General features: G+C 47.2%; 1 protein-coding gene across 1 annotated transcript in view; it reads right to left on the bottom strand.

Annotated features, from left to right (window-relative positions):
* GMI1 (gamma-irradiation and mitomycin c induced 1) overlaps positions 1–27,475 on the bottom strand; it is a 233,434-nt gene that overhangs the window by 154,298 nt on the left and 51,661 nt on the right. Inside the window, exons 13-16 of the mRNA XM_086778321.1 lie at positions 19,484–19,557; positions 19,228–19,356; positions 18,272–18,362; positions 18,098–18,132 (exon numbers count right to left, since the gene is read on the bottom strand). Of these exons, the coding sequence (XP_086634447.1) occupies positions 18,098–18,132; positions 18,272–18,362; positions 19,228–19,356; positions 19,484–19,557 (329 nt within the window). The remainder of the gene's footprint in view (positions 1–18,097; positions 18,133–18,271; positions 18,363–19,227; positions 19,357–19,483; positions 19,558–27,475) is intronic.

Below are 27,475 nucleotides of genomic sequence, written 5' to 3'. Positions count from 1 at the left end.
AAGTGAGAAAGGGACCATGATGCCAGATCCTCAAGAAGGCCTCTTGGTGCTTCTGCATGCGGTCTCTGCCACCCTGAAGCTTCGCCCATCTTCACCCATTGTCCACGGAGGATATGAATGATATCGAGATAGATGCTCCGGAGAAAAGGTGACGGTGCCTTCGATGGCTTCACTACATCGAGCTATCCAGATGTGCCATGCAACAATATTGCTGCAAATCTCCCATCTCTCGCTGGAACCTCGAGTCATGTGACCAATAGGTGGAGCTGGGACTGGCAATGCAAAAATACAAAGGTGAAAGACTTTATGGGCTAGTCCCCCACCCTCCTCATATGACATGATGGCCTCGGCTCCAATGGCCCAAGAAACTGCGCCCCACGTAACAATGCAGGAAAGGGCCTGGTCCATAGTGAAGATGCGGAGAATCCACTACCAAACAAACCTACTAAGCCTTTAGGCAATCCCAAAGACAATGACGCAGAGACTCCTCGGGATGGCCACACCTCGAAGAGATTGTTGGCCTACCTCCAATGGCCAGCCAAGTGCCAACGGCCAGGCTCCGAGGTGCCAACTACTACAGAAATAGAGTGCTCTTTTGCGGCCGAAAACTATACCATAGCCTCTTCCAAAAATCTAAGAGAAACCGAGGAGAGAGGCCTTGAGAGTACTAATGTCTTGCTGTTACTGGAGTGCCCTTAACCTCTAGCATCTGAATCCTATGGCCAACCGTGTAGTGTACGAAAAAAAAGGAGGTACCAAGAGTCTCCTCCCTCTCATCTCATCATGCCATATCCACTCCGCCGGGTCCCATTGGACTCACGTGAGAGGACGTCCCACCCAAATCCACAAACACCACAATCTTGCTCTAGCCACCTTGGGGGGGGGGGGGGGGGGGGGGGGGGTCTATGTGCCACTCATGCCCATGGAAACCAATCAGCCCTCACCCTCTGCATGGTGCATCCCCTGAAATCCTCCATAGGGGGTCACCTCTCTCAAGTCTGTCATGATGTTGTGTGACCTTTGGGTGATGACCTCTATACACCACCAGCAGGCATACAAAGAAGAAAAGATTAGGGATCAAAACTAAGGGATGCAAGAATCCCAACTCTAGGAGCACCTTTCAGACCTGCTCCTATCACCTTAGCTCCAGCTGACTCACTTGACAATTCAAAACCCTCGCAACCTCCCTACCTGATCAAGTCAGCAACTCCACTTGTCCTCCCAGGTCAGCCATCACCTCCAACACCACTGATCATAAACCTTAGAGCCTCTCCCGTCCACAACTAACGACCGATTGACCACACCCATCTCCTGCCGATGCAGAACACACTATTTCTGCCTCCGAAAAACCTTCTATAATTCTCAGGCTGAAAACTATCCTCGAGACCTCCAAAATATCCTCTAACTGTCAGCTGACCAAATATTCTCGACCCCAAGAACCCCTTAGATCTCATACCAACCATGCACTGACCCCTCTGCTAACTGCATTAGACTGGGTTCTGCCTCACAATTCAGCCTCAGACCCATCTGCTTCCGAAGCCTTTACAAAATCAGAAACCTTCCTTAGGTGTCCTCTATCATCCTCAGGTCCTTAGGCACCTCCACACCCATCAAGATATGACATTACTAGCCCTCTGCTGACTACTACAGCTGACCCTCCGAAGTCATGGCCTCTCTAGGAGGACCAAACTGACTGTGCTGACTCAGATTCTCTCTCCTCTGGGTCAGCTAGAACTTCCAGATGCTCATACCACTCAAATCACACAAGGTCACATCCCAATGCATACTCAGTTGACAGCAGCTGAGTCACTATTGCCACAAAAAGCACTCAGAACACAGAACCTTCCGACTACAGCCAGATGATAGCTCTGACTGTCAAACCAGACCCAGAAACACTTCTTACCCACTCAGACAAGTCTGGTCAAGATCCCCACACTCCCAGCTGATGGTTCTCATGTTCTGCTAACACAGAACCAACTCTATATACATTCTCTTCTGATTTTGACTCAGAATCAATTCTGACACAAAAGACACTCGATTTGCCCTCTCAGGGATCCCTCCTCCATCATCTCACTCAACGCAACACAAATAAAGCACCAAGGCACAAAAACTCACCAAACTACAAAGAACTCAAGCTCAAAACACTGTATCCTTCATTCAAACCAAACAAACAGTCTCAACAAGCCTGAGACCTTGGGCTTCAAAGAAAATTGAAGAAAGCACAAGAAACTTTCAAGGTCTTCCACTGATAGACCCACAACTTCAAACTTCACAGCATTATCTTCATCCTCTACTAGCCGGCTTCCAACTGACAAACAACTACAGTCGATAAAGTTTTGATCTGGATCATGTCTCTAACAGAGGTTCTGCTCAGAGAACCCAAGAAACACATTGGCCAATTCTCTAGTCAACTGCCTCCCTCTACTCTAATTTAATCGACAACCCTCACTGCGCTGTCTTCACTGCAAACTAAAAAAAGGCTACAAGAACTCTAGCTTGCATGTTCCATGATGAAAAATAAACCTGCAGGAGACCCCTCTCCTGCAGATTGCGCTCTCCTCTCTGTGGTAATCTCTAGACACCGCAACTAGAAAGCCCCCTAAAATGATCTCGATTGTCCTCCTTGAACTCCCATCGCCTCCCTTGATTTCTTCTACATCTTACGCCACTCGTCTTCCTTGGATCGCCCATGTTCTTGCTATTTTGATTCTACGCATGCGCTCTTATCCATTTAGCCACCATGCGGTTTTTCATCATTTGGATTGATCACATACCATCTTACATGCTTTTCACTTATATCTACACGCCCTATTTGGGAGGGGTCATGGATTCCCCTGAAATCACCTTACATATTGGGGTGATTCTATTCTTTTCCGGCTTACAGCTGTGATTGTTGTATGCTTTTTGCATACTTAATATACTTTCTGAAAAATATAAATTTAGTGGATGTTGAGGCTAAGCCTATCCCTACCCCGAATCCCAGTGACGCTCCTCTCCTAGGCCTCTGGGGACAGCTGTCTAAACCTAAGCCAATCTCCAAGTGACCAAGCGGGACCCATGCTCAAAGCTCCCCATGATACATGCGGGCGAGCCCCCAACATGTGACCAGTGGGGAAACGGACCAGAAATTCCAGATCAAAGGCTGTCCTCACAGATGCTCCTCAGATTCAACACAAGAAGACAGTTAAAGGGTTGTCCTGAGATGATCCTAAGACCGCACGAGACTGGCTGCAAATATGTCCTCAAATGCAAGGCAAGCTCGCATCTCCGTGAAGATCAATCTCATTTTTGGGGCCAAGGGACCCCCAAAATCGGGGGTGCGGGGAAATATCCTAGCCAGAAGGAAGTCCCTCCAAGGCTCGCCGCCTGGAAGAAGGCCACGAACCATCAACTTGCACAAAAGAGCATGGCTCTGAATGGAGGGGTCGATGATGCCTAATAAGCAAGAGCCCTTGGTTGTGTCATAGACATGTGATGTTCCACATGGTGGCGAGAAGAACCTGGTTCACCACCACGACCCGGCCAGCCAAGGAAAGCCTAGCTAAACTCCAATATAACAGCTTCTTGTGAATGCTCATAAGAACAGGGGCTAGCTGCTACTCCAGCAAGATATCACTAGGGATCCACTAAAAATAGAGATAGAGAGAACTAGAGTGCCACTCGGGATCCACTAAAAATTCCCATGAACAGCCCCAACTCGACGACAATCGGAGTGGGCGATGAGCGAACCCAAAATCCACACGACTTGTGCCAAGTTGATCTCCGCTCCAGATGCACGGGATCTCTATTGCCTCGGCGAATCTCTAGAGGTTCCTCTCATCTCCAAACAAGTATGCTACAGTGTCATCGGTGAACTCGGAATCAAGCAACTCCTCCTGCGCACGGATGGGAACACGTAGTCCCTAGTCTTAAGGGGAGAGAAAACTACTCATGGCCTCGGCCACAAACAAAAATAGATAAGGTGCCAGTAGTGAACAGACTGAGCAAGAAAGCAGAAATCTATCGCCTCTCGCTCTGTGAATGAGAACTTGGCTGTGTCAAGCCGAGTAGAGTCCCAAAACACCTCGGACCCACTCCTCGGGGAATCCCATCCTACACATACGTTCCCTCCTGAAATCCCCAGTCCACTCTGTAACAAGATTTCTCAAAGCAAAGAAGGAAAACAATAAGCTCCTGCTGCCTCAACCTAGCCGAAGCATTCGCCTCCCAAAAAGTGAAGATGTCCAAGATGCTCCGAACAGGTTAGGGCATGTACTTCTCCTCTTGGATGTCAAGAAGCATAGACTCCCGGGACTGCGTCCAAACTCCAATAAACTCCAAGCGTCCTATCTACTCAAAGTCAAAATCAACTCCTTTCAAAGACGAGTACTCTATGCCACAAAATATAGCCATGCCGCCTCCGAGTCTATCCTCTGTCGACTCTAAGATGTTGAAATCCCCACCCATACACCAAAAATCCAATGGGAGAGACTGGCGAACTGTACTCTAGAAAGTGGCTCTGCCTGCTACGGAATTTGGCACATGTACATTCAGAAAGCCCACTTTGTCCTCTCCAATCCTAATGGTCACCCCACTGAGCTCTCCCAATGATAATGGTGCTTGAGTCGACCACTACAAGTAATAGCTTCTCGCTAATGGAAATGCATACTCCATGTGTCCCGGACGAGCCAAAAGCATGGAACCAAAAGGTGTGAAGGATCTTCCCACTGCAGTCGGCCGGTACGCCCCTCTGAAAGATGATGCTCGTGGAAGAGGAGAATGTTGATGGGGCCACGGACTGTGAGGCTCCTCTCTAAGGACCCCGCATCTCTGAAAGCACTACAATCCTCCACAACCCTAAATGCTCCAGGCGACAATCCGCATAACTAAGATCTAGGGGAAGCGGAGCTGTCGGAATTGCACTCCTCTAGAAGAGTCTTGCACGTGGGTTTGCATAGAGAGTACTCACTATCTATCCTTGGGCGAGGTCACACTAGATGGGCACGAATCCTACCCTCACTGTGGAACCACACTGTCCGAGCCCTGGAATATGCATACTCCGGGCTCCACCTGTCACGATGCAAGTATCTGTAGGAGGGAGGAAGGGCTTCTACCACTAAAACATCAAGAAACACAAAAAGGAGCACCTCTATGTGAAGGATACTGTCTCCCCTTCTAGATCTCTATGGCCAAAGCCACCCACCTCCATACGTGCTAATGGCCAGAAGTGAGTGAGCATGTAGGTGATATGCAAATCATGCAAATGGTGTGAGAGCTCTATGGCCTACTCGTAAATAGCAGTACACACCAATTCCATGCTCCAATCTGTCCGATGCCACACTCAGGGAGGAGGAGAAGATCATCACGCCACTCTCTAGGGTGCAAGGCCTAGAGTGATATAGAACCACAAATATATGAATGGGAGCCACCATTTCATGAAAAATACTGGCTCCTTCGACAGGGAGGCATCGGAAGAAGCTATAGTCAACAGGCCTTTCTTTCTCAGAAGTGGACCTCCAACTCCTCGCTTTGAGGATCACATCTATGCAAGCCTCGACCTTGTTGGGATTCCATCTCTTCGTATCTGCATAGTCTCTTCAGAGTTAGTTCCTAATGCCATATCGCTACCTTGCTTGTGGGGAACTCCAATTTTGCATAGAGTTGAGTACTTTGGCCTCGTAGGCCAATGCTTCATTTTCTAGTAGATGGGACACTTTTCTAGAACTTGTCCTCGCCGTTAGTCCAGAAGGGCGCCCCCAATGGTCCCCCTCCAAATTCCCAGTTTAGATCCTCATCAAGGGGGATATTGGCCCCCAAGCATCAGAGCACAAGGGCCTTGCCTCGATGGATCTCGGTGTAGGAGAGTGGCAGATTGCTAGCCCGAGGCGAAACCACCCTCGGACTTCATAGCGTCACTAGGTGTTCCAAATTGGCAAGCCACTGGAGGATACGGTTTTGTCAGAGAACCGTTGCGAGAATTTATCTAAGCAGACCTCCCCCCCACAGTGTTTCCCCTGCCCCATGCCGTTACCCTCAAGAATCCCACCATCTTTGGGAGGCGCCCACCTCAACCCGTTTTAGGCTTCACGATTTGATATTCTCCTCCTTGATTTAGAGAAATCGTACAACAAGATGGACTAGGGCTTTGTAGAGAGAACTCGGACTTTCTAGAGGGGACTATGTGCCAGATGAGATTTCCAATGGAGTGGGTTCAAGGTGTTTCCGAACTCTATTCGGCCTCTCAAAGTTTTCTTGTTTATAGCAAGGCATGAGAAGTTTCCTCTCCGCCCAGCAGACAGGATTACAGGGGTTGCGCCTGAAACCGGTCTTACCAAAGTGCGGTAGACTAACTGCCGCACTAACATGGCTGTAAATCAGCAAAGAAAGCAAACAAAGACAGAGCTACAGTGCTCCTGCAAACAGTGCACGAACACCGATTCGCCTCAAACCTTGGCACCCCTTCCGGTATTTCTTTATTTGCATTCAAAAAGAGTTCAACTGAACACAAGCCATACATTGCTGAAACATATGCATGTCCAAACTGCCAGCCCTTTGGTCCCCTCAGAATAGAGGTTTCACACAGCCCTGTGCTCACAACACCACGCTGTTCTGCACCTCAAATCTGCCAAGAAGGTATATCCATGAGGCCCTGAAAACGCAGCCGAGTGGCCCATGCGCACAGCCATAAAACAGCCCATGAACTCCTCCAGAAACATTCCAAAGTTGCTCTTGTTTCTGCCCTCATGGGCTGCAAATCCCTCCTCTCACAAGGGACCGAGTAAAGAACCCCTGAACAGCCCACAAACTGGAAGAAAGAAGAGCTTCGAGCCCTTCAGCTTGCTTGCCCACGAAGGGACGCTCGAGTTCATGAATTCAAAGTCTCCATAGCCATCAACATCATCCTCCACCTGTTAGCGATGAGAGAGAGAGAGAGACAGAGAGAGAGAGAAAGAAAGAAAGAAAGATTGATTGATTTTATTAACGTCTTCCAAAAGACCGAACTTGGCCTATGAGACAAATCAATGTAACTGTGTGGGGTATCCTCTGTCATCCCAACAAAATGAAAAAGTACTGCAATAAAAAGCTGAATCTGGGTGTGCAATAAGTACAATGAGTGGGGTAGGAGATGGAGCTCTACTACTAGGAGAATGCAAAGTATATCCATGGAGTATACAATCATGATATGCAACCTAGCTAGCTCCATCCTGTACCATACTGGGGGTATATCTACTGGTATGCCAAGAGACTCCAGGCGCTGAAAGAGCCTCTCTCGTGGTACTGTGTCAAATGCCTTGCGGAAATCCACAAAGCAGCAATAGAGCTTTCTCTTCCTCACTCTGACCTGAACAATCATACATCTCAAAGTGAATACATGGTCAGTGGTAGAGAAAGCTCTCCTGAAGCCTGCCTGCCCTGATGAGCGTAAACCAGCTCGCTCGGCATATAAGCTAAGCTCTTGCTCCAACACTGCACCATAGAGTTTGGTCAACACGTGGCCAACCATAATCGTCCTGTAGTTGCTCGGATCGAGCATATCCCTTGTTTTGTGGATCGGCACAATGGTGTGCCTCGTCCACTCCGTAGGCAAACCCTCTGCTAGTGCCCTATTAAACAGGCTGAGGTATAGGTGGCTGCTGTGGGGCGTGGTATAGGCCCTTTGCATATGTGTACCATGTCTGTGGGTCTGCAATGGGTGTCGGTGTCCGGGGTTCTCTGAAGTGCCGCTATGAGATAGGGCTATCTCTACTCATGAAGAAATGGAAGATCTCTAGCTCCTGTATCTCTATGAGGGCCCGCCTTTTGCGGCGAGTAAGTCTCCTCATCTCTCTCCTCGACTCCTGCTCTGTGATGGCTCCCAAGGCTCTCTGTATGCGGAGCCGAGTATAGGGCTTTGCACTCGTCATCATACCATCTATTCTGGGGCATAGTCCCAGATCTCGCAGGCTCTCCTGAGTGGACACGATGTGGAAAGCTTTGTGATGCAGCCGTGTGTAGGAGTGATGCCAGCTAGGCTGTAATGGTATCCATTGGTGCCACGGGATCCATGAGTAGGAGCCCATCCTCTACTCTGCCAGTGTATATGTCTACCATGTCATGTGTGAAGTAGATGGTAGTGTGTGGCGTGGGTATGTGGGGGGCTGGTGATACTGGTGATCTAGCTAGTGAAAATGCCAAGTATGTATGATTTGCCCCAATAGGACGAGGTGGGATGGAGAATGAGGTGACAAGCTGTGATGCCTTCAAAGACCCCATAATGTAGTCTACCACCTTGCCTCCGGTCCGTGTATGACCCCCATGTGGGAAGCATGTCAACCCTCCTGATCCCGGCCACTGTAGCATCCCGTTATAAATAACAAGACGATGCCTGGCTCCCAACTCTAGTAAGTGGTCCCCATAATGTCCTTTGTCTGGTCCAGCGTCCTCTGATGCCCGACTAGCCCCTATCTCCTCTACATCCCACAGGGTGGAGGATCTCCATGTCATCATAGTCATACACCTCACACTGTCTGCTCTGTGTGTGGGCATTGAAGTCACCCGTAAGAAATATTTCCCCTAGTGTAGAATAATGCATAATCTCCTCTGACCGACAAGTGTATGGCGAGGCTCCTGTCGTTTCCTCATGTGGCATGTCCTCTGTAATGACATAGGAGGATCCTGATGGAGGAAAGTAACATAGGGCTATGTATATAACCCTGTCCTGTGAGAGCTGTAAGCTGATCCACATGTATCTGGCCTCTGGATCTTGTGCTACCACTCTCAGTCTCCCCTGTAGCTCCTGTCTGAATAGAACTGCTACTCCCCCCGACCCTCTCGAGGTACCCTAGGTGTGGTCCTCCTGTATGCTGACTCCCACAGGAATCCCTCTACTCGAGGTAGCCCTCTCTCTGGGCTCTGATGTGTCTCTCTCAGAAGTATGATGTCTCTCCCCACCATAGCATGCTCCAGTCGTCCAGGCTGCACCCATAGTGAACCATTGCAGTTCCATGCTGCCATGTGTATCTCTGTCAGTGGCCTGGTCTGTGTCCCATGGGCCCCAAACCACTAATCCATGGGCCGGCCATCAATGATGACCCGACCATCTCCATAGAAGGCCTTCTTGCCTTCTCTCCTCGCGTGTAAGACTCGTGGCATGCAAGCTCTCCTATGCTCAAGCTGCATCCTCGTGAGATCATCATCCAAGAAAATAGGAGCTCCCTCTAAACCCCGTAGTATGACCCTCTTCCTCATGAAGGTGACCCTCTCCGTCTCTCCTGCAAACTGTAGGATGAGGGCTCGCTTGCGTGTTGAGTCTTTCCCAGCTCTCCATGCTTTGGTGAAGGGGAGAGGGTGCTCTTCCTTATAGCCGAGCTTCATGCATAAAAGCTGTCCATCTTTCTCGGGAGTGGAGTCGGGTGTCTCGGCTATACCTGTGACTCGAATGTTGAGGCGGCGGGCATGCCTCATCTTCTCCTCCTCAATGGTGGTGTGAATGATTTGGTGTTCTTCCCTTGGAGTCTCCTCCCTCACTTCTTTACGGATGTTCTTCTTCACCACCTCAACCCATCCTGACTGCTTGGCTTCGAGTTTTCCATCCATTTCCTTTGTGATCTCCTTGGAGATCTCTTCTTTGATGGCCGTGAGAGTGTGGTCATTGATCTCCCCTTCTTCCTTCTCAATGTTCTTGACGGCTACCAGTTCGACTTTCAATGCACTCACCTCCTCCTTGAGTGTTGTATTCTCTTGTTTAAGGTCCGTGACCCGTGCTTCGAGGGCCATGATGTGCCAGTGTAGTTTGTTATCCACCTCATTGGGGTTGGAATCGGATGTCTTCTAGTTCTCCTTGATTAGTGCCTTCATTGCGGTTTTGAGGGTCTCGAGTTTCTCTTGGAGACTCGGGGCCATTCCTCGAAATTACTCTGCAATCCTTCCCACAGGTAGAGAGAGAGAGAGAGAGAGAGAGAGAGAGAGAGAGAGAGAGAGAGAGGGTTATGTTGCTACCTTGGGGGCTTGAGCAAGGGTGGGTGGGAAAAGGGACGCACACAGCCTACCAGACCGGCAGGCGGGCCAGCATAGCGCCAGCCTGGCAACGAGGTGGAAGCGAAGTGGGCAGCAGTAGTAGCGAACAGAGAGGGCAGCTACGCACAGAGGCGCGAAGTGAACAGGGAACCGCGAAGCGAAGCGGGCAGGACGAAAGTGAAGCGAACAGCGAACAGAACAGCGAAGCGAAGCGATGAACAGCGGAGCGAAGCGTGAAGCGAATAGCGAAGCGGGGGGGGGGGGGGGAGGGGGGGGGGGAGAGAGAGAGAGAGAGAGAGAGAGAGAAATGAAATGAAATGATATGATATATTAATGTCTTCAGAAGGCCAAATAGACTTATGAGACTAAAAAGGTTACAACAATTGGTGGATCTGATACAATTGTTGGAAATAAGTGCACACTAGGTATACTATTTCTCTAGTCTAGTCTCAGTCTTTGTGTCTTGAGTCTAGTGCCATGTGGCACCTCTACATTTATCCCATAAGTCAGTCTACTCAATCTTGTACTTCTCACCTATATATTGTAGGTGTCACATCAATGAAAGTATCAATCTTGTGTCTTGTCTACACTCATCTCAAGGTATGTCTATGGTTTGTGTTTCTTTCTAGTTATGCTCTCATTTCAGTTTCAGTTTCAGTTTTATCTCTGTCTCTCCCCCATTTTTCTATTCAGTCAGCCTGTCATCGCCTTCATTTGCTGCTCCAGCTTGCAACTCCAGATCTGCGCCAACAACTGCCCGTCTTCTCCTTCTTGCTGCTGCGGGGGTTCATCATGGTGCTGCCGCCTCTCTACTTGAGCTTACCGGCCTATCCTCTAGTACTGCACATGCAGCAGCTACCCCCACACTCTCTTCTTCATCAACATGTCTTCTCAAGTCGTGGACCTCCTGGACATTCAACTCATGCAACAACTCGTCATTTTTGGATCTCTGGTCTTCTCGACATCAGCTCGACACCTCCTTTTGTGAAGGTAAACTCCAATGCTGATTTTGGACCTGATTTGCAACATCTGTGCAAAAGGCATTTTCCCCTTTATTATTTCCCATTTCCTCTTCATCTTCACATGTGGGTTAGCTGTCCATTGGACCAGCCAGACCTGCAGCAGCAAATTTAAAGCAGAAATCACGTGTATGCTGTGTTCTATTTTCAGTCTTCTCTCTATCTCTTGAAAAATAAAAATTTCAGTTCTGAATTTCATTTACTTCTCTATCTTGTACGGGACTAGACACTGCCAAATATGGTAAGACCTTCCCATCTCTCTCATAATTATCTATGTTTTTCATGCTATCTACCACCATTGATCACCAATGATGTAGATCATGGGGTAATATCATGTCTATTTGTCTACATGGACTTATCTTTGTCCCTATCCAAGAGGCACCCCTGCATTACCCACTCTAGCACGAGGATTGGCCTTGAGGAGGGATTATCTATCAAGGTCCATCTCTCTGTCTATCTACAATCAGTCAGTCTCTCTGTCTATGTGTCTATCTTGTGTGATCTTACAGTCACATGTCTCTGACACTCTGTCTATCAGTCTATATGCCTCTCTTTTGTGGATTAGCTACCCATATTCTCTTGGCATTTTTCTGTCTATGTCCCCATTTATCTTCTATTTGTCAGTCTCTCTCATGTCTATCTGAAAGTCTCTCTCTCTGTGGGACCACTCTACTGGCTGATTGTCTCTCTCTCTGTCTGTCTGTGATCCACTCTTGTCCCTACCCTTGTGGACCCATATGAGGATATCACTTGAGGAGGGGTGTCTCAGGATCTTTTGTCTCTCATGTCTTGTCTATCAGTCTTTATGTCTGTCTTCTAGTCTTGTCCATCTTGTCTTCTAGCTTGTCTCTCAATCCTTGTCTAGTCTCTCTATCTTGGTCTTATCTTTTGTCATGTTATAGTCTTGTCTTTTGTCTTCCTCCTAGTGTCCACTTAAGGAGGGTGTTGGAAATAAGTGCACACTAGGTGTACTATTTCTCTAGTCTAGTCTCAGTCTTTGTGTCTTGAGTCTAGTGCCATGTGGCACCTCTACATTTATCCCATAAGTCAGTCTACTCAATCTTGTACTTCTCACCTATATATTGTAGGTGTCACATCAATGAAAGTATCAATCTTGTGTCTTGTCTACACTCATCTCAAGGTATGTCTATGGTTTGTGTTTCTTTCTAGTTATGCTCTCATTTCAGTTTCAGTTTCAGTTCTATCTCTGTCTCTCCCCCATTTTTCTACAACAATGTCTGTGTAAGAAAAGCTAAAAACAACTAAACAACTAACTGAAACAGAAACAACTATGAGGAAAAGTACGGTACTAGGAGCTCCTAATGGATAACATCTGGGAGGAAAACTCCAACAACAAAGGTAAGCATGATACACATCACTATCCAAAGATGTCTCTCATCGGTCGATGGCGGATATCCTCAATGTCCTCCATGGTGAGTACTCTGACTGGACGTCTCCCATGCCGTGCTAGTATGGTCCTGATCCTCTGTTGTAGTCTCCGCCGATGTCGAGATGGGCCTCTCATCTTGGGGCGCCTGGACCGCCCCAGCTCTATAGCCCGATCAATCAGTGTACCTCTGGTGCGGCTATATCTGAGAGAGAGAGAGAGAGAGAGATTATGTTGCTACCTTGGGGGCATGAGAAAGGGTTGGTGGAAAAAGAAAAGCGGAGGGCCAAGGGCACTACGGACAAACTAGAGCAGCGTGGCATGGATAGACTAGAGCAGAGCGCCTATGCGCAACTAGAATAGAGAGCATGTATGCAATATCTGAGACCGCCCACCAACCTACGAAAAGAGAGAGAGAGGGAGAAAGAAATAAAGAAAGAAAGAAAGATTTTATTAACGTCTTCCAAAAGACCGAACTCGGCCTATGAGACAAATCGGAGTACCTGTATGGGGTATCCTCTGTCATCCCAACAAAATGAAAAAAAGTACCGAAGAAAAAAGCTGAATCTGGGTGTGCAGGGGATGGAGCTCTATTACTAGGAGAATGCAAAGCTATATGCATGGAGTATACAATCATGATATGCAACCTAGCTAGCTCCATCCTGTACCATACTGGGGGTATAAAATGGTATACATCAGTGAAGGGGGTGTCCACAGCTCCCTGAAGAACATGCCTGGGTGTGCTCTGAAGCGAGCCAGTCGCTCCGCACCCTCTCTGTGAAACTGAGCTCTGATCTCTGTCATCTCTCTCTGGTATAGGCGTGGTGTCCGAAAGCCAGGTGTCCTCTGTCTCCTGCGGGCTCTAAGTGTCTCTGCTCTCTGGAGAGTAATTCCCTGCCGTGTAGGGGCTGGGAGGGGTATGGATCTCTGAGAAAATGTAGTAATCTGTGTCTGTCGCCCCCCCTCTGGAGCTGTCTGAGCCTGTAATAATGTCTCTCTGTGGCGCTGTATGTCTAGAATGTATCTCCCCAGTATGCGCTGGTCTGCTGTCTCAAAGATCTGGCGTAGGGAATGCGGCTCTCTGAATAAAATGGAATATCTCTCTCTGATGGCTGTATATGCTCTGCATCTGCATACATAATGCTCCTCACTCTCCACCTCCTCTCTGCACAATCTGCATACCCTCTCCTCTCGGGGGATCCGTGCTGCTCTGCCAGTCTCAATCTCCAATCGGTGTGATGAAACTCTGAGCTGACCAATAGCCACTCGGGAGCCGTGTGGTAAAAAGCCCTCCATGTATCTAGGCCTCTCTATAAATCCATCATCAGTGATACTCATGAAGTGATCTCTGTAGTATAGCATCTTCAGTGGAAGAGGCTGTGTAGGCGATATCCATGTCTCTCGTGTATAGAGCTGCCATAGATCCTGTCTCAATACTCTGTTCCTCTCACTATGAGAGAGACGGATATGTGGTGCATCCCTGTCATACTGGAATGGTGGTAGATGATCCATGTCTAGGCCATGCTGTGAGAACCAATGTGTAACCTGTGCATACCATGATCCTCTGTCTCCTGCCTCAGCCAACTGTCTAGATGCCTGAAAAGCTCTGTATGATAATCTGTCCTGTGGCATCTCTCTGAATCTATCTAGCAGGCATATAGTCTGAAATATGGCCTCTACCATCATAGGAGGCGCAGCAAACTCTGCTCGGATAATGTCATGAGGTACTGACGGTTTGCTGCGTATCATGCGTGCCATCATGAGGGCCTGTGGTCTCTCTATCTGTGTCCACCAATGAGTAGCAAGGCCTGGCGCCCATACTGCTGCTCCATACATCAATGCCGGTGTGACTAATGTGTCAAATAGCCACCCCTTCGTCCGGGGCTCCTGAAAATGCACCTGGTGGCCATCTTCAAAAGGCCATAATAACCTATGAGACCAAAAAGTTAGAGAGAGAGAGAGAAAACAGTGGCCAGCTGTCTCCACTTGTGCGCCTCTACACTTTCCTGCAGCCCCCCTCCTTCGAAGAGAAAGAAAGAAAGAAAGATATATTAACCGTCTAATATGAACATTTAACAAATGTCCTGCACACTGACCACCATGCCCAATATTCACCGCCTCTTCCCACACCCTCCAGGTTCCCTAGGGTTAGGGTTTACAAGCACAGAGCCAAGGATACACTATACGTGACGAATTGCCAAAAATACACAGGGTTGTGACAGCGCCTAACTATCCGCTCACAGTAGCAGCTACTTGACACGAGAGTTTGCCGATAACACAGCGATATACCTGTTAGAAGATGTGAGGAAGCTCCAAAGATTCGTCAATGCAATAGAGATCTTCTGTTGTGCATCCGGTGCATAGATCGACTGTGCACAAGTCGTGTAGATTTTGGGTTGGCTCCTCACCCGTCCCAACTTGGAGGCCAGTTGAGGCTTTTCAGTGGATCCCGAGCGGCAACCCTATTCGTTATCTTGGATGCCAGTTTGGTATTGACATTTTCTTGATGCAGCCCCTTTCTTTTGAGAATTCATAGGAAGCTGTTATACTAGAGATCAGCCAAGCTTTCCTTAGTTGGCCAAGTTGTGGTGGCGAACTCCAAGTCGTCCTCACCATCATTTGGTACACTTCCTGTTGAGACTTCTCCTGGACATACATTGGTCAGGTTGAGCTGTTGATCCGCAACTTCATCTAGGCTGGTAGTGATGGGAGGCCCGCGCGGGCCAAGGTCATCAAACCCTCTATTCAGAGTCAAGTCCTGCTGGGCAAGTTGATCGTTCATAGGCTTCTTCCAAGTGGTGAACCCTAGAAGGACGTTCTCTTAGGCGGGATCTCAAGCTGCACCCCTGTTCTAGGTGGTCCCTGGCTCATGAGTTCAAGATAGATCTACAAAGATGCATGCTCATTGCTTTAGCTCAACATTCGAGAACAAATTTGCAGCCAGCCTCCTTCGAGCTTAGGACCACCTCAAACCTCGTCCCTTCAACAGTCCTCCCTAGCTTCAACAAAGGAGGGCCTCCAATAGCCCTTGGAAGCCCTGTTCCAGTTACCCAGTGTGGTCACATGCTGGGTGCCCGTCCACACGTGTCGTGAGGAGCTCTAAGCATGGGCCCAGCGCAATGCCTCGGGGATACTTTTCAGACAGCTTCCCTTGGAGGGACGGGTGAGGAGCCAAGACATGGCCTTGACATCGGCTCTCTCTCTCTGTTCCCCCCCCCCCCCCCCCCCCCCCCCCCCCCCCGCGCGCGCGGAGTGGCTTACCCGATCCCTCCTCCTCCGCAATGGCTGGGAGTGTTCACCGGACATGACATACCTTTGACAGTGCATGGTGCTAACGAGAGTTCAGCCTTGTTCACTAAGAATTGTCAGAGCAGAGCCCCCTTTTGAGGATCTCAACAGATCCACGTTGCAGAGAGTGTGGGTGATTGGTTTCTACGAGCATGGTTGGTACATCAAACCTCCACCGGCCAAGGTGGCCAGAGAGGGCTTTTGGCGGGTTTTGGTTACGGGCTTACACAACATTGCTGGGCCGCAGGATTCAAATGCCTGAGATTGATGGCACTCTAGCACCAGGGGGACACTGGCAATCCCAAGGCCTGCCTCCTCAGTTTCTTTCAGATTTCTGGAAGAGGCTGCGGGACAGTTTTCAGCCATGGAAGATTACACTTTTTCTGTGGCAATTAGCCCACCAAAGCCTAGCGGTTGGAACTTGGTTTGCCATCAGAGGTAGATCAACAGTCTGTTCAAGGTGTGGCCATCTACAAGAGTCCCAACGCCATCGCCTTTGGGATTGCCCGGAAGCGTTGCAAGTTTGACAGAGGATTCTCTGCATTCTCCTCATCCTCACTATGGACAGGCTCCCTTCCACGCAATTACTTGGGGCTCAGTTGATTGGGCCACGAGGCTGAGGCAGCCATGGCAAATGAGGAGGATGCTGGGGGGCTTAGCACCGCAAGGTTTCTCATCATCGGATCTCGATAGCTCCACTTCCAGTTCCCTCTTCACTTCACTGGACTGCAAGCTCCTCCAAAATATGGGAGATTTGCAGCAATATTGCTACGTGGCATATTTAGCAAGCTCGTCGTAGCGAGGCCATCCAGGGCATCCCACCCCACCAACCGTGTCCATCCGGAGCGTATGGCTCCATATCATTCACACCCTCCATGGACATTGAGGGAAGCTTCGAGGCGGCTCTGATCGCATGCGGAAGCGCCGCGAGGCCTGCAGACTTGGCGTCACATTGGAATTATAAACCACCGATTGGTTGTCCCGTCCCCCGCACCCCCCCCCCCCTTCCTCCTCTTCCCCCATTGGTCATTTTGGTTGTCGCTCCCTCTACAGAGCTGTGTTTGTACTTAACCTGCATGGCTGTTCTTTTTGGTAACTAATAGAAGGATCTTTTTTCCGGAAAGAAGAAAAAAAAGTGTATGAGATCAACAAATCTAGGGCGCAATGGTGCCAAGAGTGTCCTGTAGGGGCTGATGAGAAAAAGATCCCATGATCCAACTGCCTCATGAAAAGTGTATGCTTTGCTTGCCTCATGAAAAGAGTGCACTTTCCTTGCATTCACATATACAACACTCAATGCATTCATACTATATGGGGAGATATTGTTTACTCTCTTATGGCCACATGAGCTCGTATACACAAGCAAAGTGCACTGTTTTCATGATGGAGTGGGATCTTTTTCTCTTCGACCCCCACAGGACTCTCTTGGCACTATCGTGCCCCATATCATTCACCCTACATTTTGCAACGAGGTCTTTTTTTTTTCCGGCTTTTCCAGCCGTGATTTTGTATGGCCTATTCATACTTAATAGTAGTCTCTTTTCTGCAAACAGAAAAAAAAAACATATATAGTTTCAGTTTCAAAATTCCTCAGTGCAGTCCATGCAATGCAAATTAACACCAACAAATGTGTCGAGTAATCGCTGTGGCTTCTGTGGTCAAAGTTGTTAAAGCTTTCAATAGTCACCCACCCTAGATTTATCCATTGATCAACACTTCCATGATCATGCTTTATTGCATGGGGTCAGAACTGTTAGTATTGTATGTGAGATAGCATAGATGTTGTGTTCTTCACGTGCGTTCATGTGTGTGGTGACACCGTTCAGCCTCGTAACAGGGCACAGGTATAGTCTTCATTGCTGCTATTCTAGCAGGGCATGCATGCAGGTCATGCTGTTCGTGTGTGCAGTGATCTGGTCCAGACTGTCAACTTGGCACACGTGCATTGACCCCCCTCCAAATCTTCTCACTCAGCCATCGATTTTGCCTTGAAGGTGACTGGCTGCCTGACAGCATGGCAGATTTAGAGAGCTAGATGCAGCACAGACATCATGTTTATTCACTAGCACTTGGTTAAATACTGTTGGCACCTTCTCTTATATCAGAAAGAACATTTTGATCTTTTGTGAAGATTTGAGATCACAAGCCCTTCTTCTACTGGCCTTATTCCTTATTTAAGTTTAGTGGTATCCCCCTTGGTTGCACCAGCAGCAATTTCCTCATATGCAGATGACCCCCTGTTTCTGTTTCTGGATGATTCAAGATCTTTGCACCAAATAAAAACTCTTACATTTCAAAAAAGTAAAAGGGAAACCTCCCACAAGGCAATCCCTAAAGACTTATGATTTTATCAATTCAATTCAATTAGTAAAGATGCACCAAGCTTGTGGCAATCAGAATATATAAAATATAAGAGGGAATCGATCACCTTTGATGTTGTGGGGACAAAACCAGCATCTGTATCTGCAACGAATAAACAAATATTTGCAAGTCATTCAGTGATGCGTCTCGGGCATCAACCCTCATATCAAAAAAGAGCTTTAAAGGAAATGTTACAATGGAAAGATACAAAGAGGCCAGAAATGGGGGTGTAACTACTAACCAACAAAAGCTTTCACTCTCTCGAAGCATATCTTGGGAACATTTGCCTTGTCTCCTCTTTTACGCTTTGGCTCCATAAATGGAAGTCTTCTCTGAAATCACTTGTCTTCACATTTTAATTACCATTCCACTGAAAACTAAAGCTGCTTCAAAACATGACCAATTCTAGTATCACACAAAAACCAGCTTGAAGGTCCCTTAGAATGTTAAATTTGGTAAGCTTTAATTTAAAATGTTTTATTTAGTCCTTTAGCATGCGTAAAGAAACAATAGGTGTGCAAAGACAGTGTCGTGGTTATCTGCCACACGTTCCCTTCTGGCTTGACAGGATACATGCTGTCACAGATTGAGCTCACTTAGCTTGACAGACCATGCAACTGGAAGCGAGGGCAGGAAAGGGAGTGAAATAACCCACAATGTGCAGATTTTTGACGTTAGCAGTGACTTATGAGAGGGGAAAATCAACTGAAGAGGAAAGATATAATATTTGGGAAGACCAGAAAAAGTAATGCCATCACCAAAATCTATGTGCTCTAGGTGTAATGTAAAGCATCTCTTGTGCCGTGTGATTAAAGTTGGTGCCCTTTACTTGTATCCTAGAAGGAGGACCCAAAAGTTTCCTGCAACATAAGGGCTTGGCAGTGTGATGTAAATCCATTTCATCTGGTTAGGCCTTTCGGCCCCAAAATTCCCTGGTCCAATGGTATCCTGGTGATGTCCTCTCGACTCAAGAATTCACCTATTTACTCTTAGCCGACCATGGGTGGGAGATGTCAAAGTGAGTGAATGAGTACGAAGTAGTTCTGTAGTGGCTCTGTATGTTCCGAATCAGCAGACCACTTCACTTTTATTCCTAGCTGTTCTTTTGTTGCTGTTGAGGACAACGCCACACATAACGGACGCGCATGCATCACCATATTCCAAATCTTGGAAAATAAGTAGACCCCATGAACATACCCATCTTGCATCAGGGAGAAGTCTTCCAAGTCTTCTGACGGAGACCCTGCAGAAATTCTCAAAAGTTTCATTGATTCCAATTTTCATCTTGTCAAGCTCTTCAAGTATATTGTCAATTGTTTCCTTTCCCTGTCATGGGAAAAACAGTACTCAATGAGATATAATTACAAAATCACATACCCTAGTTCAAATGTTCAAGTATAATTACAAAATCACATACCCTAGTTCAAATGTTCAAGTTAGACTTGCTACATACCTGCTGTATAGGGAAGTAAAAGCACGTGATTCTGGCATTTGCACGATCGAGATCATTGGCCACCACCTGTGGATCTGCATATCATTGTAGTTTTCAAACCACAATCCATCCATCTTAGCCTACAAGGCTTGGAAAGCTTGGAGACCCAACATACTACATACATATCTGTGAAGACAATGCACAGATACTGTTTTGGATCCTTTGATATCGCTATAACTGCTACTTAAAGACCTGCTTTTTAGATTCCTTATTTAAGAGATTTCTATAAAGTAAAATAAAATCATACAAAGGGATATCTCAAGCCAAAAGGTAGGGAGATCTGAACCAATCAGGGGCACTATGCTGCCATAAAATCCCCGTGAGACTAGAGGACAACATATCATGGCTCCACTCATTAATCTCTTATGTTTTGTCTACGCAGCTTTAGGAGATCTCTGTATGCTGGCCTACATAGCCCAAAGAGTTTGAACAATGTTACTGCATATACTGCAGATACACTGGATGTCATAAACCTGAATATCCTCCAAGGCCTCTGGGCATCTAGATATGCCATGCCATGATACTAGCAATAATCTCCCAAGTGGTGCCAATACTTAGTGAGGGTGGTGTGTATCATAACTTGGAGATATCCCGAAGCAAAAACATCTGATCTATTCCCCTACAGACATGTATTACCTGATCAGCTGCCTTGCCTCAAAAAGAAGCTTTGCATCAAACTGATTTAAAATGCAATCGCACCCCAAGTAATATGGATAGGATCATTCCTCAACCTGTCCTAGAACTGGGCTATACATTATCCAGATGCTCAATGCTCCTCTGCACTCCCATAAGCAATGATAAACGGTCTCAAATGGAAGTGGGCATCTACGACAAAAAACCTAAACATATCATAATACCATATAGCCACAAGCACCAAGAGCCACGAGTCACTATCTAAGGAGAAGGATCAATGAACCAATGCTTCCCCGAACGACCAACAAACCTCACTGGACTAAGCCTAGTGTCTGCGACGATCCCCTCCATGCTACATTTCCTCAATCTCCATCCAGGCATGATAGAATAGATGATGCAATCTGTACCCTCCTAGCCGGGGAAAGCAATGACCTGCCAAGGTACGCCTATACTAGACAAAACTCCCAACCATCTCGAATGATTATCTCCATGAAAGATCCCAGAGAGCCACTCATCCAGTATAGCTGCATCAATCTGATCAATACGTATGCGAGAGCCCCTAAGATGCTAAATGGATGCAGCTCTCCGATCCACCGGAAGACTCTTGAGGGTCTTCCAAGTAAGAACTATATATGCATCTCTCCCCCTTCCTAACCACTGCATGTAACCCAATGTACCAAGTGGCCGACCGGCCTCATCCCCAATGAACTTGTTCCACATAATAGCTTGTGAAACCGATCCGGTCAAGTGGGAAGACTCCGTTGGACACCCACAGGCTTAATAGCACAACTTTAAAACCACAAATTTGAAATGGACAACTTAATACAACTTGAAATTGAAATGAAATGAACTGGTAAGATGGACACCAGCACTGGGGCCGGAACGGGCCGACCCCCCCTCAATATATGATATATTTATTGGGAGTATTTAATAAATACAATGCTCCATGGGTTCCAAGAACCAGATGATGTCCATGTACATATGAAAACAGTACCAAACAAATAGGTTCGAAGTCGAAATTCGATATAAATGCTCGAAGCAGAACGACCACTACTGTGGTCCAATCTCTACGGTCTTGTGCTTTCACTGGACTGTGCGGAGAGCGCCTCACTGGTGTTCCGAGACCACGCACAAACAGGCGCTCTCGTACTAACGCCTGGCTGTCCCGATCTCAGCACCTTTGGACGGTGGTTCTCCAATAGAGCTTGGACAACCCGGCACCGAACGGGTGTTGGCCGTATAGGGAGTCGGAAATCCCTTATCAAATTTAAACACACAATACTTTTACTTAAATCTGAAATTCACTTACTTGTGGATGGCTGAGGAAGTCCAATACCCATGTGTACGGTTACATAAGAGAGACACCGGGATGAAGCCACTTGAAGAAAGAAAACACCGCCTATGGAAGGAAGTGCATCCACCTGTTGTGGCAGGACAAAGCCTGCCTTCTTGTGGAGGAGTTTGTCTTGCTACAGCCGCCTAGTGATGCAGCTGTCGGGTGAAGTATACAAACAGAAGGAGAGGATTGTGTAGTTGCCAACTGAAAATAGCCTTCTGCTGTAGGCACAGCCGCCTGAGAGAGAAAAGAAACCGCCGAGTATAGAAGAGGCACGTGGCTGCTGTGCACAGCTACTTGGCTGCAGCCTGCAAGAAGATGGCCTGATGGTGCACGCACACGATCGCCTGAGGGTCTGCTGGCTGGAAAACTGGCGCACAGCCACCTGCTGTGGCAGGCTGCGCAGCCTTTAGGGTTGCCTGTCTGGAGGCGCACAGCCTCAGCTGTCTGGCGGCCGAAGGTAGAGGGGCTGCCTGTAGGTAACACAAGCGCAGCACGGCAGCCTGTAGTGCAGTTGATAGGGCAGCCAGCCGCCTGGGAAAAACAAGCGCAAGAGAGAGATGGTCGCCGGTTAGAGAACAAACACAAGGTTAGAGGGGCTGCCTGTAGGTAACACAAGCGCAGCACGGCAGCCTGTAGTGCAGTTGATAGGGCAGCCAGCCGCCTGGGAAAAACAAGCGCAAGAGAGAGATGGTCGCCGGTTAGAGAACAAACGCAAGGTGAAGCGATTCGCCGGGTGGTGATGTCCACGCTTGAAGGAGAAAGCCCTTTTTTTTATAAAAATTAAGGTGGAGTTCAACCTTAGTGATTTCCACGCTTGCATGTGGGTAAGGAGTGTGGGTAGGTGACCATGCCCACCCCCACACTCACTTAAGTGGGGCTCCCCACCTTGGCCCCTAAGTGGGTGCCCACTTTTAAATGAATGTGAACACTTAACCTTATAAAACAAAAGGTCATGAATAAAATATAAAAAAAAACATGTGCGACACACTTACCACCTGTTCACATGCACCAAAACTCGTCAGAATACAAGGCAGACTTCACGACTCACTGGCAGGCGTCCCCGCTCAGTAAGTAACACATCAAGCAGGCAAACACAAAAATACAAGTCATGCGAAAACAGTTTCAAACATGCAAAATATGTGTGCATGTGCAAATAGTAACATGGACATATCTCCCGTTCATGGAACAAGTACAAAATATTTGTCGGCACAAAACTATAAAAACCTGGTCTTCCTATGGAGTGACAGTCGCATAGGTAAGACACGGTTCCAGGCATGAGTCTCCCTACGGTGTGACAGTCCCATAGGCAAAACACGGCACGAATACTGGCTCTTCCATGGCGTGACAATCCCATGGGTCGAACACAGTCCAGGTCATACACGGGTGGCACCAGTCTGGCTCCCGTCCATACGACACCATCCTGCTAACACACGGGTGGCACCAGTCTGGCTCCCGTCCATGTCAGCAAAATACTAACCTAAATCTGGAGATGGACCAAATGGTCGGCCAATTGGTGACAATCCCCCCGGGCTTCTAAAGAGTTGACCTCAACTGAAAAGCCTCAAGATATGCCTGCAACAATTGCGGATAATCTGCAAAATAATCCTCATTTACCCATTTGGTATCAATAGGCAAATAATTCTTAAACTTCACAAGGTATCTCCTGGAAAGCATTCCTGCAGGTAGCTTTCTCTCCTTGTGAAAAACAATCTGCTCTAGCTGGAGGATCTCCTCAAGCTCTTCAATCTCTAGCGGATCTTCTGTGACAGGCTCATCAGGATCTGGCCCCACATATTTCCGAAATAGACTCACATGAAAAGCATTGTGAATCTTCCAATGACTAGGTAAAGCAAGCCTGTAGGACAGTTCATTGATCTTGTGAATCACCTTGAAGGGTCCATAATAGCGAGGAGAAAGCTTAGGATATGATCCTTCTCGTCCTGGCCTCTTCCGAAGCCTAGCCTTCTCAAATTTCAGCAAAACCCAATCACCTTCTTTGACTTCCATGTCCCTTCTGTGCTTGTCAGCAGCCATTTTATGCTTATCCTGAGATCTTGCAATGGCTGTCCGTACCTGACCAAAGGCAACATCCAAGTCACGAACATATTCATCAGCTGCAAATATCTCATCCTTAGTACGAAGGATGGGTGGCAATACCACTCCGCCATAAATAATCTCAAACGGAGCCTTTCCCATGGAAGCGTGGATCGTATTGTTGTAGGCAAACTCAACAAGTGGAAGATACTTCTCCCATGCACTCTTTTGATCTGCCACATAACATTTCAATAAATCCAACACACCTGAATTTGCAGCTTCACTTTGGCCATCCGTTTGGGGATGATAAGCTGATGAAAACTCAAGCTTAGTACCCATATTATCAAATGAAGCCCTCCAAAAGAGGCTTGTAGTCCTACCCACGAAAACATGAACAGCCACCAAGAAGGGAGCCCACCCATGAGAGCATCCGCCAGGACCCCATTCGTAAGAAGACGAGCACGGTGACAAGCATGGTGACGAAAGCCAATTGCAGAACTCCATTACTGATAAACCCTAGAAATCAAGAAACCACAAGAGACCCTAAACCTATAACAGAAGATGGGGAAGGGAGGAGATGAAATCCCCCCTTCCCCAGCAGGATCGCCAGAAATCAACACTACTTATAGCTGACTTGAATGCCCAAAACAAGAGAAAATGAACAAGTGAATGGATTGTATCGATTGCCTTTGAGAGAAGAGAAAACCCCTTTTATACAAAAACCCCGTAGGCATTGCAATCCCCTCATGTGGGATAACTCACACACCTCGTGCTTCCACATGTGCCTACCGTAAGCAACCTACCCATGTACACTTGATATCTGCCTCCATGAACAAAAACCGTGTTGGGCAGCCAGTCTCTCCCAACGCGGGGTGTACATCCGGAAATTTGAGATAACAAAAAACCCTTCCAAGGCTTGGTGTCTGCTAGGAAACCTCTTGTAGAAAATATGAAAGCAAGAGCAAAACTAGAAATGAAACAAGAACAAATGAAAGACGAAGAGTTACCTTGAGATGAGTGTAGACAAGACACAAGATTGATACATTCATTGATGTGACACCTACAATTTATAGGTGAGAAGTACAAGATTGAGTAGACTCACTTATGGGATAAATGTAGAGGTGCCACATGGCACTAGACTCGAGACACAAAGACTGAACTGAAACTAGACTAGAGAAATAGAACACCTAGTCTGCACTTATTTCCAACACCCTCCTTAAGTGGAAACTAGGAGGAAGACAAAAAGACAAGACTATAACATGACAAAAGATAAGACCAAGACAGAGAGACTAGACAAGGATTGAGAGACAAGCTAGAAGACAAGATGGACAAGACTAGCAGACAGACATAAAGACTGATAGACTGAGAGACAAGACATGAGAGACAAAAGATCCTGAGACACCCCTCCTCAAGTGATATCCTCGTATGGGTCCACAAGGATAGGGACAAGATGGATCTAAAACAAGACACAGTCAGATTGATAGACAGATAGACAGACAACAGATAGACAGACAGACAAGACTAGATAGACAGAAGACTGACTGTAGACAAACAGATGGACCTTGAAGACATCCCCTCCTCAAGGGCAATCTCTGCCTCTTGGGTAGGGACAAGAGAGAGGTCAAAAAGCATAATGAGTAAGACACAAGAACCCCTTGACCTACATCATCGGTGGTCAAAGTGGTAGACAAGAAAGGTGAAGTAATCAAAAAGCCCATTCCTCATCATGTGAGGAATGAACAGCAAGATCTGCTGATGTAGATGCTGCAACAACATGGGTTGAGGTAGATGCAGGGGCTGATGTAGAGGTTTTAGAGTAGTAGTCCTTCTCCTGGTGATTATCACGGCCACAAATGGTGCATGGATGAGCCTTGAAGCAGTCCTTCTCCATATGATTAGTTTTTCCACAATGGGTGCAAGGCTTTCTTACCTTAGAACCTCCTTTCTTTGCTAAAAATGCAGTGTCAGTTACCTTTTGTTGTTTTGTTCTTTCCTCTTCTTGGAGAGCATTGATGATACCTTCAAGAGTAGGATTATTGTGATACTTGAAGGTAGTGACAAGAGTAGCATAGGTGTCAGGTAAGCTTTTGAGAAGCACAGCAATAGCAATATCTTCGGAGATGGGAGACTTCACTGATGCAAGCTGAACCATAAGACTGCGAAAATAATTGACATGAGAGGCTATAGTAGCTCCCTCCTGCATATATAGATCAAAGAATGAGATCATAAGTGCAATCTTAGAATTTTTAGAGCGGGGTCCAAAAAGGGTATCCAAAGTGATCCATGCTTGAGAAGCAGACTGTATGTCGCAGATGTGATGAATGTAATCATCTCCAAGACCGAGCAAGATGATAGCATAGGCTTTGTCATTCTTGGCAGTGGGAGCATAAGTGATAACTTGCTCAATGTCGGAATCTTCGGGAGCAGCATGGTGAACAACGTCCCAAAGACTTTCTTTCATAAGATGGCACTTGATTTTGATTTGCCAAGTATGAAAGTTGGACCCATTGAATTTGTCGATAGACATGAGAGAATGAGTAGAAGAGGCCATGTGGGAAGGTCTTACCTCTTGCTAAAATGCAAGGGCAGTGTCTATTCCCTTACAAGATTGCAGAAATGAATGAAAGAAGAGATCCAAACTGTTTTTAGAACCCGGCTCTCTCACCACTTGTCAAGGCCATAGCATTTGACAGCCCATCGAAGCATGAGGAACTAGCAGTTTGCAGATATGAGGATAAGAAAAGGACTGACCAGCAAACTGAAGGAGACAATGCACAGTACCTTGTAGACTCTTCAAGAGGAAGCGATGGCAGAGCTGAATGCAGCAAATAGCTCATTAGGAGGAAAGTCGATCTGCAGCGGCCTTGAGATGATGCGCACCCGTGAGTCGATGAAGAAGGCAGCCAAAGGAGCTGCAACAGTACGGCACGCAGCAGCAGCTCCAAGCAAGAGAGCAGTAGCAGTTTCACGAAAACGAGAGGAGTACGCAGGAGCTACTGGAAAAGAGGCCGGCGCAGGGCGAACAGCAAAAAAACTGGCGGACAGAAGGTTCAGGCCGGCGCAACCTGTGCAGAATGTGAATAGGCTGGTCCTACAAGCTGAGCGCAGCTAGGGAGATGGTGGCCTGAAGCTATGGCGGGCAATACAACGCAGGAGCAGCCTGCTCTGATACCATGTAGAAAATATGAAAGCAAGAGCAAAACTAGAAATGAAACAAGAACAAAGGAAAGACAAAGAGTTACCTTGAGATGAGTGTAGACAAGACACAAGATTGATACATTCATTGATGTGACACCTACAATTTATAGGTGAGAAGTAGAAGATTGAGTAGACTCACTTATGGGATAAATGTAGAGGTGCCACATGGCACTAGACTCAAGACACAAAGACTGAACTGAAACTAGACTAGAGAAATAGTACACCTAGTGTGCACTTATTTCCAACACCTCTAACCACAAGTTTGCAAAGCAAAACCCTGCATTGAATACCTGGATCAATAGTATTCAGCCCCCCTTCTCATCTAGGTTGAATAACTGTAAGCCAAGCTACCCTCGCCCGTGTGTCTGTGGTGCCATACAAACCCAACCAAAGAAAATTGTGGATCAACCTCCGCAACTGACCAATGCACGCATGAGAGACGCACCAACAAGAGACAATAAACCAAGCCAAAGCAAGCAATACCCGATCGGCCACCAATGCCTTGGAGGCTAAATCCAATCTCCTAGAGCTCCTTCCGAATACTCGAAAGTGCCGAGCAAAACTGTTGTGCAGTAGAAATATTAACCCCAACCTGGCATTCCAAGTCTCTCGCAGTGCATCCTCTGTTGATCCAAGTAAAACCAAGCTCTGCACCCCAAGCAACTCTCAGCGAATCACTGATACAAAAACTCACAGATTTATGCCAATTAATGAGGCACCCTGCAGCTAAACAAAACTCTTCCAATGCC

Source organism: Cibotium barometz, chromosome 39 (genome assembly GCF_041138505.1).
Source record: "Cibotium barometz isolate CiBa-2024 chromosome 39, ASM4113850v1, whole genome shotgun sequence".
Classification (NCBI taxonomy): domain Eukaryota; kingdom Viridiplantae; phylum Streptophyta; class Polypodiopsida; order Cyatheales; family Cibotiaceae; genus Cibotium; species Cibotium barometz.
This window is presented reverse-complemented; position numbering and strand designations above follow the sequence as displayed.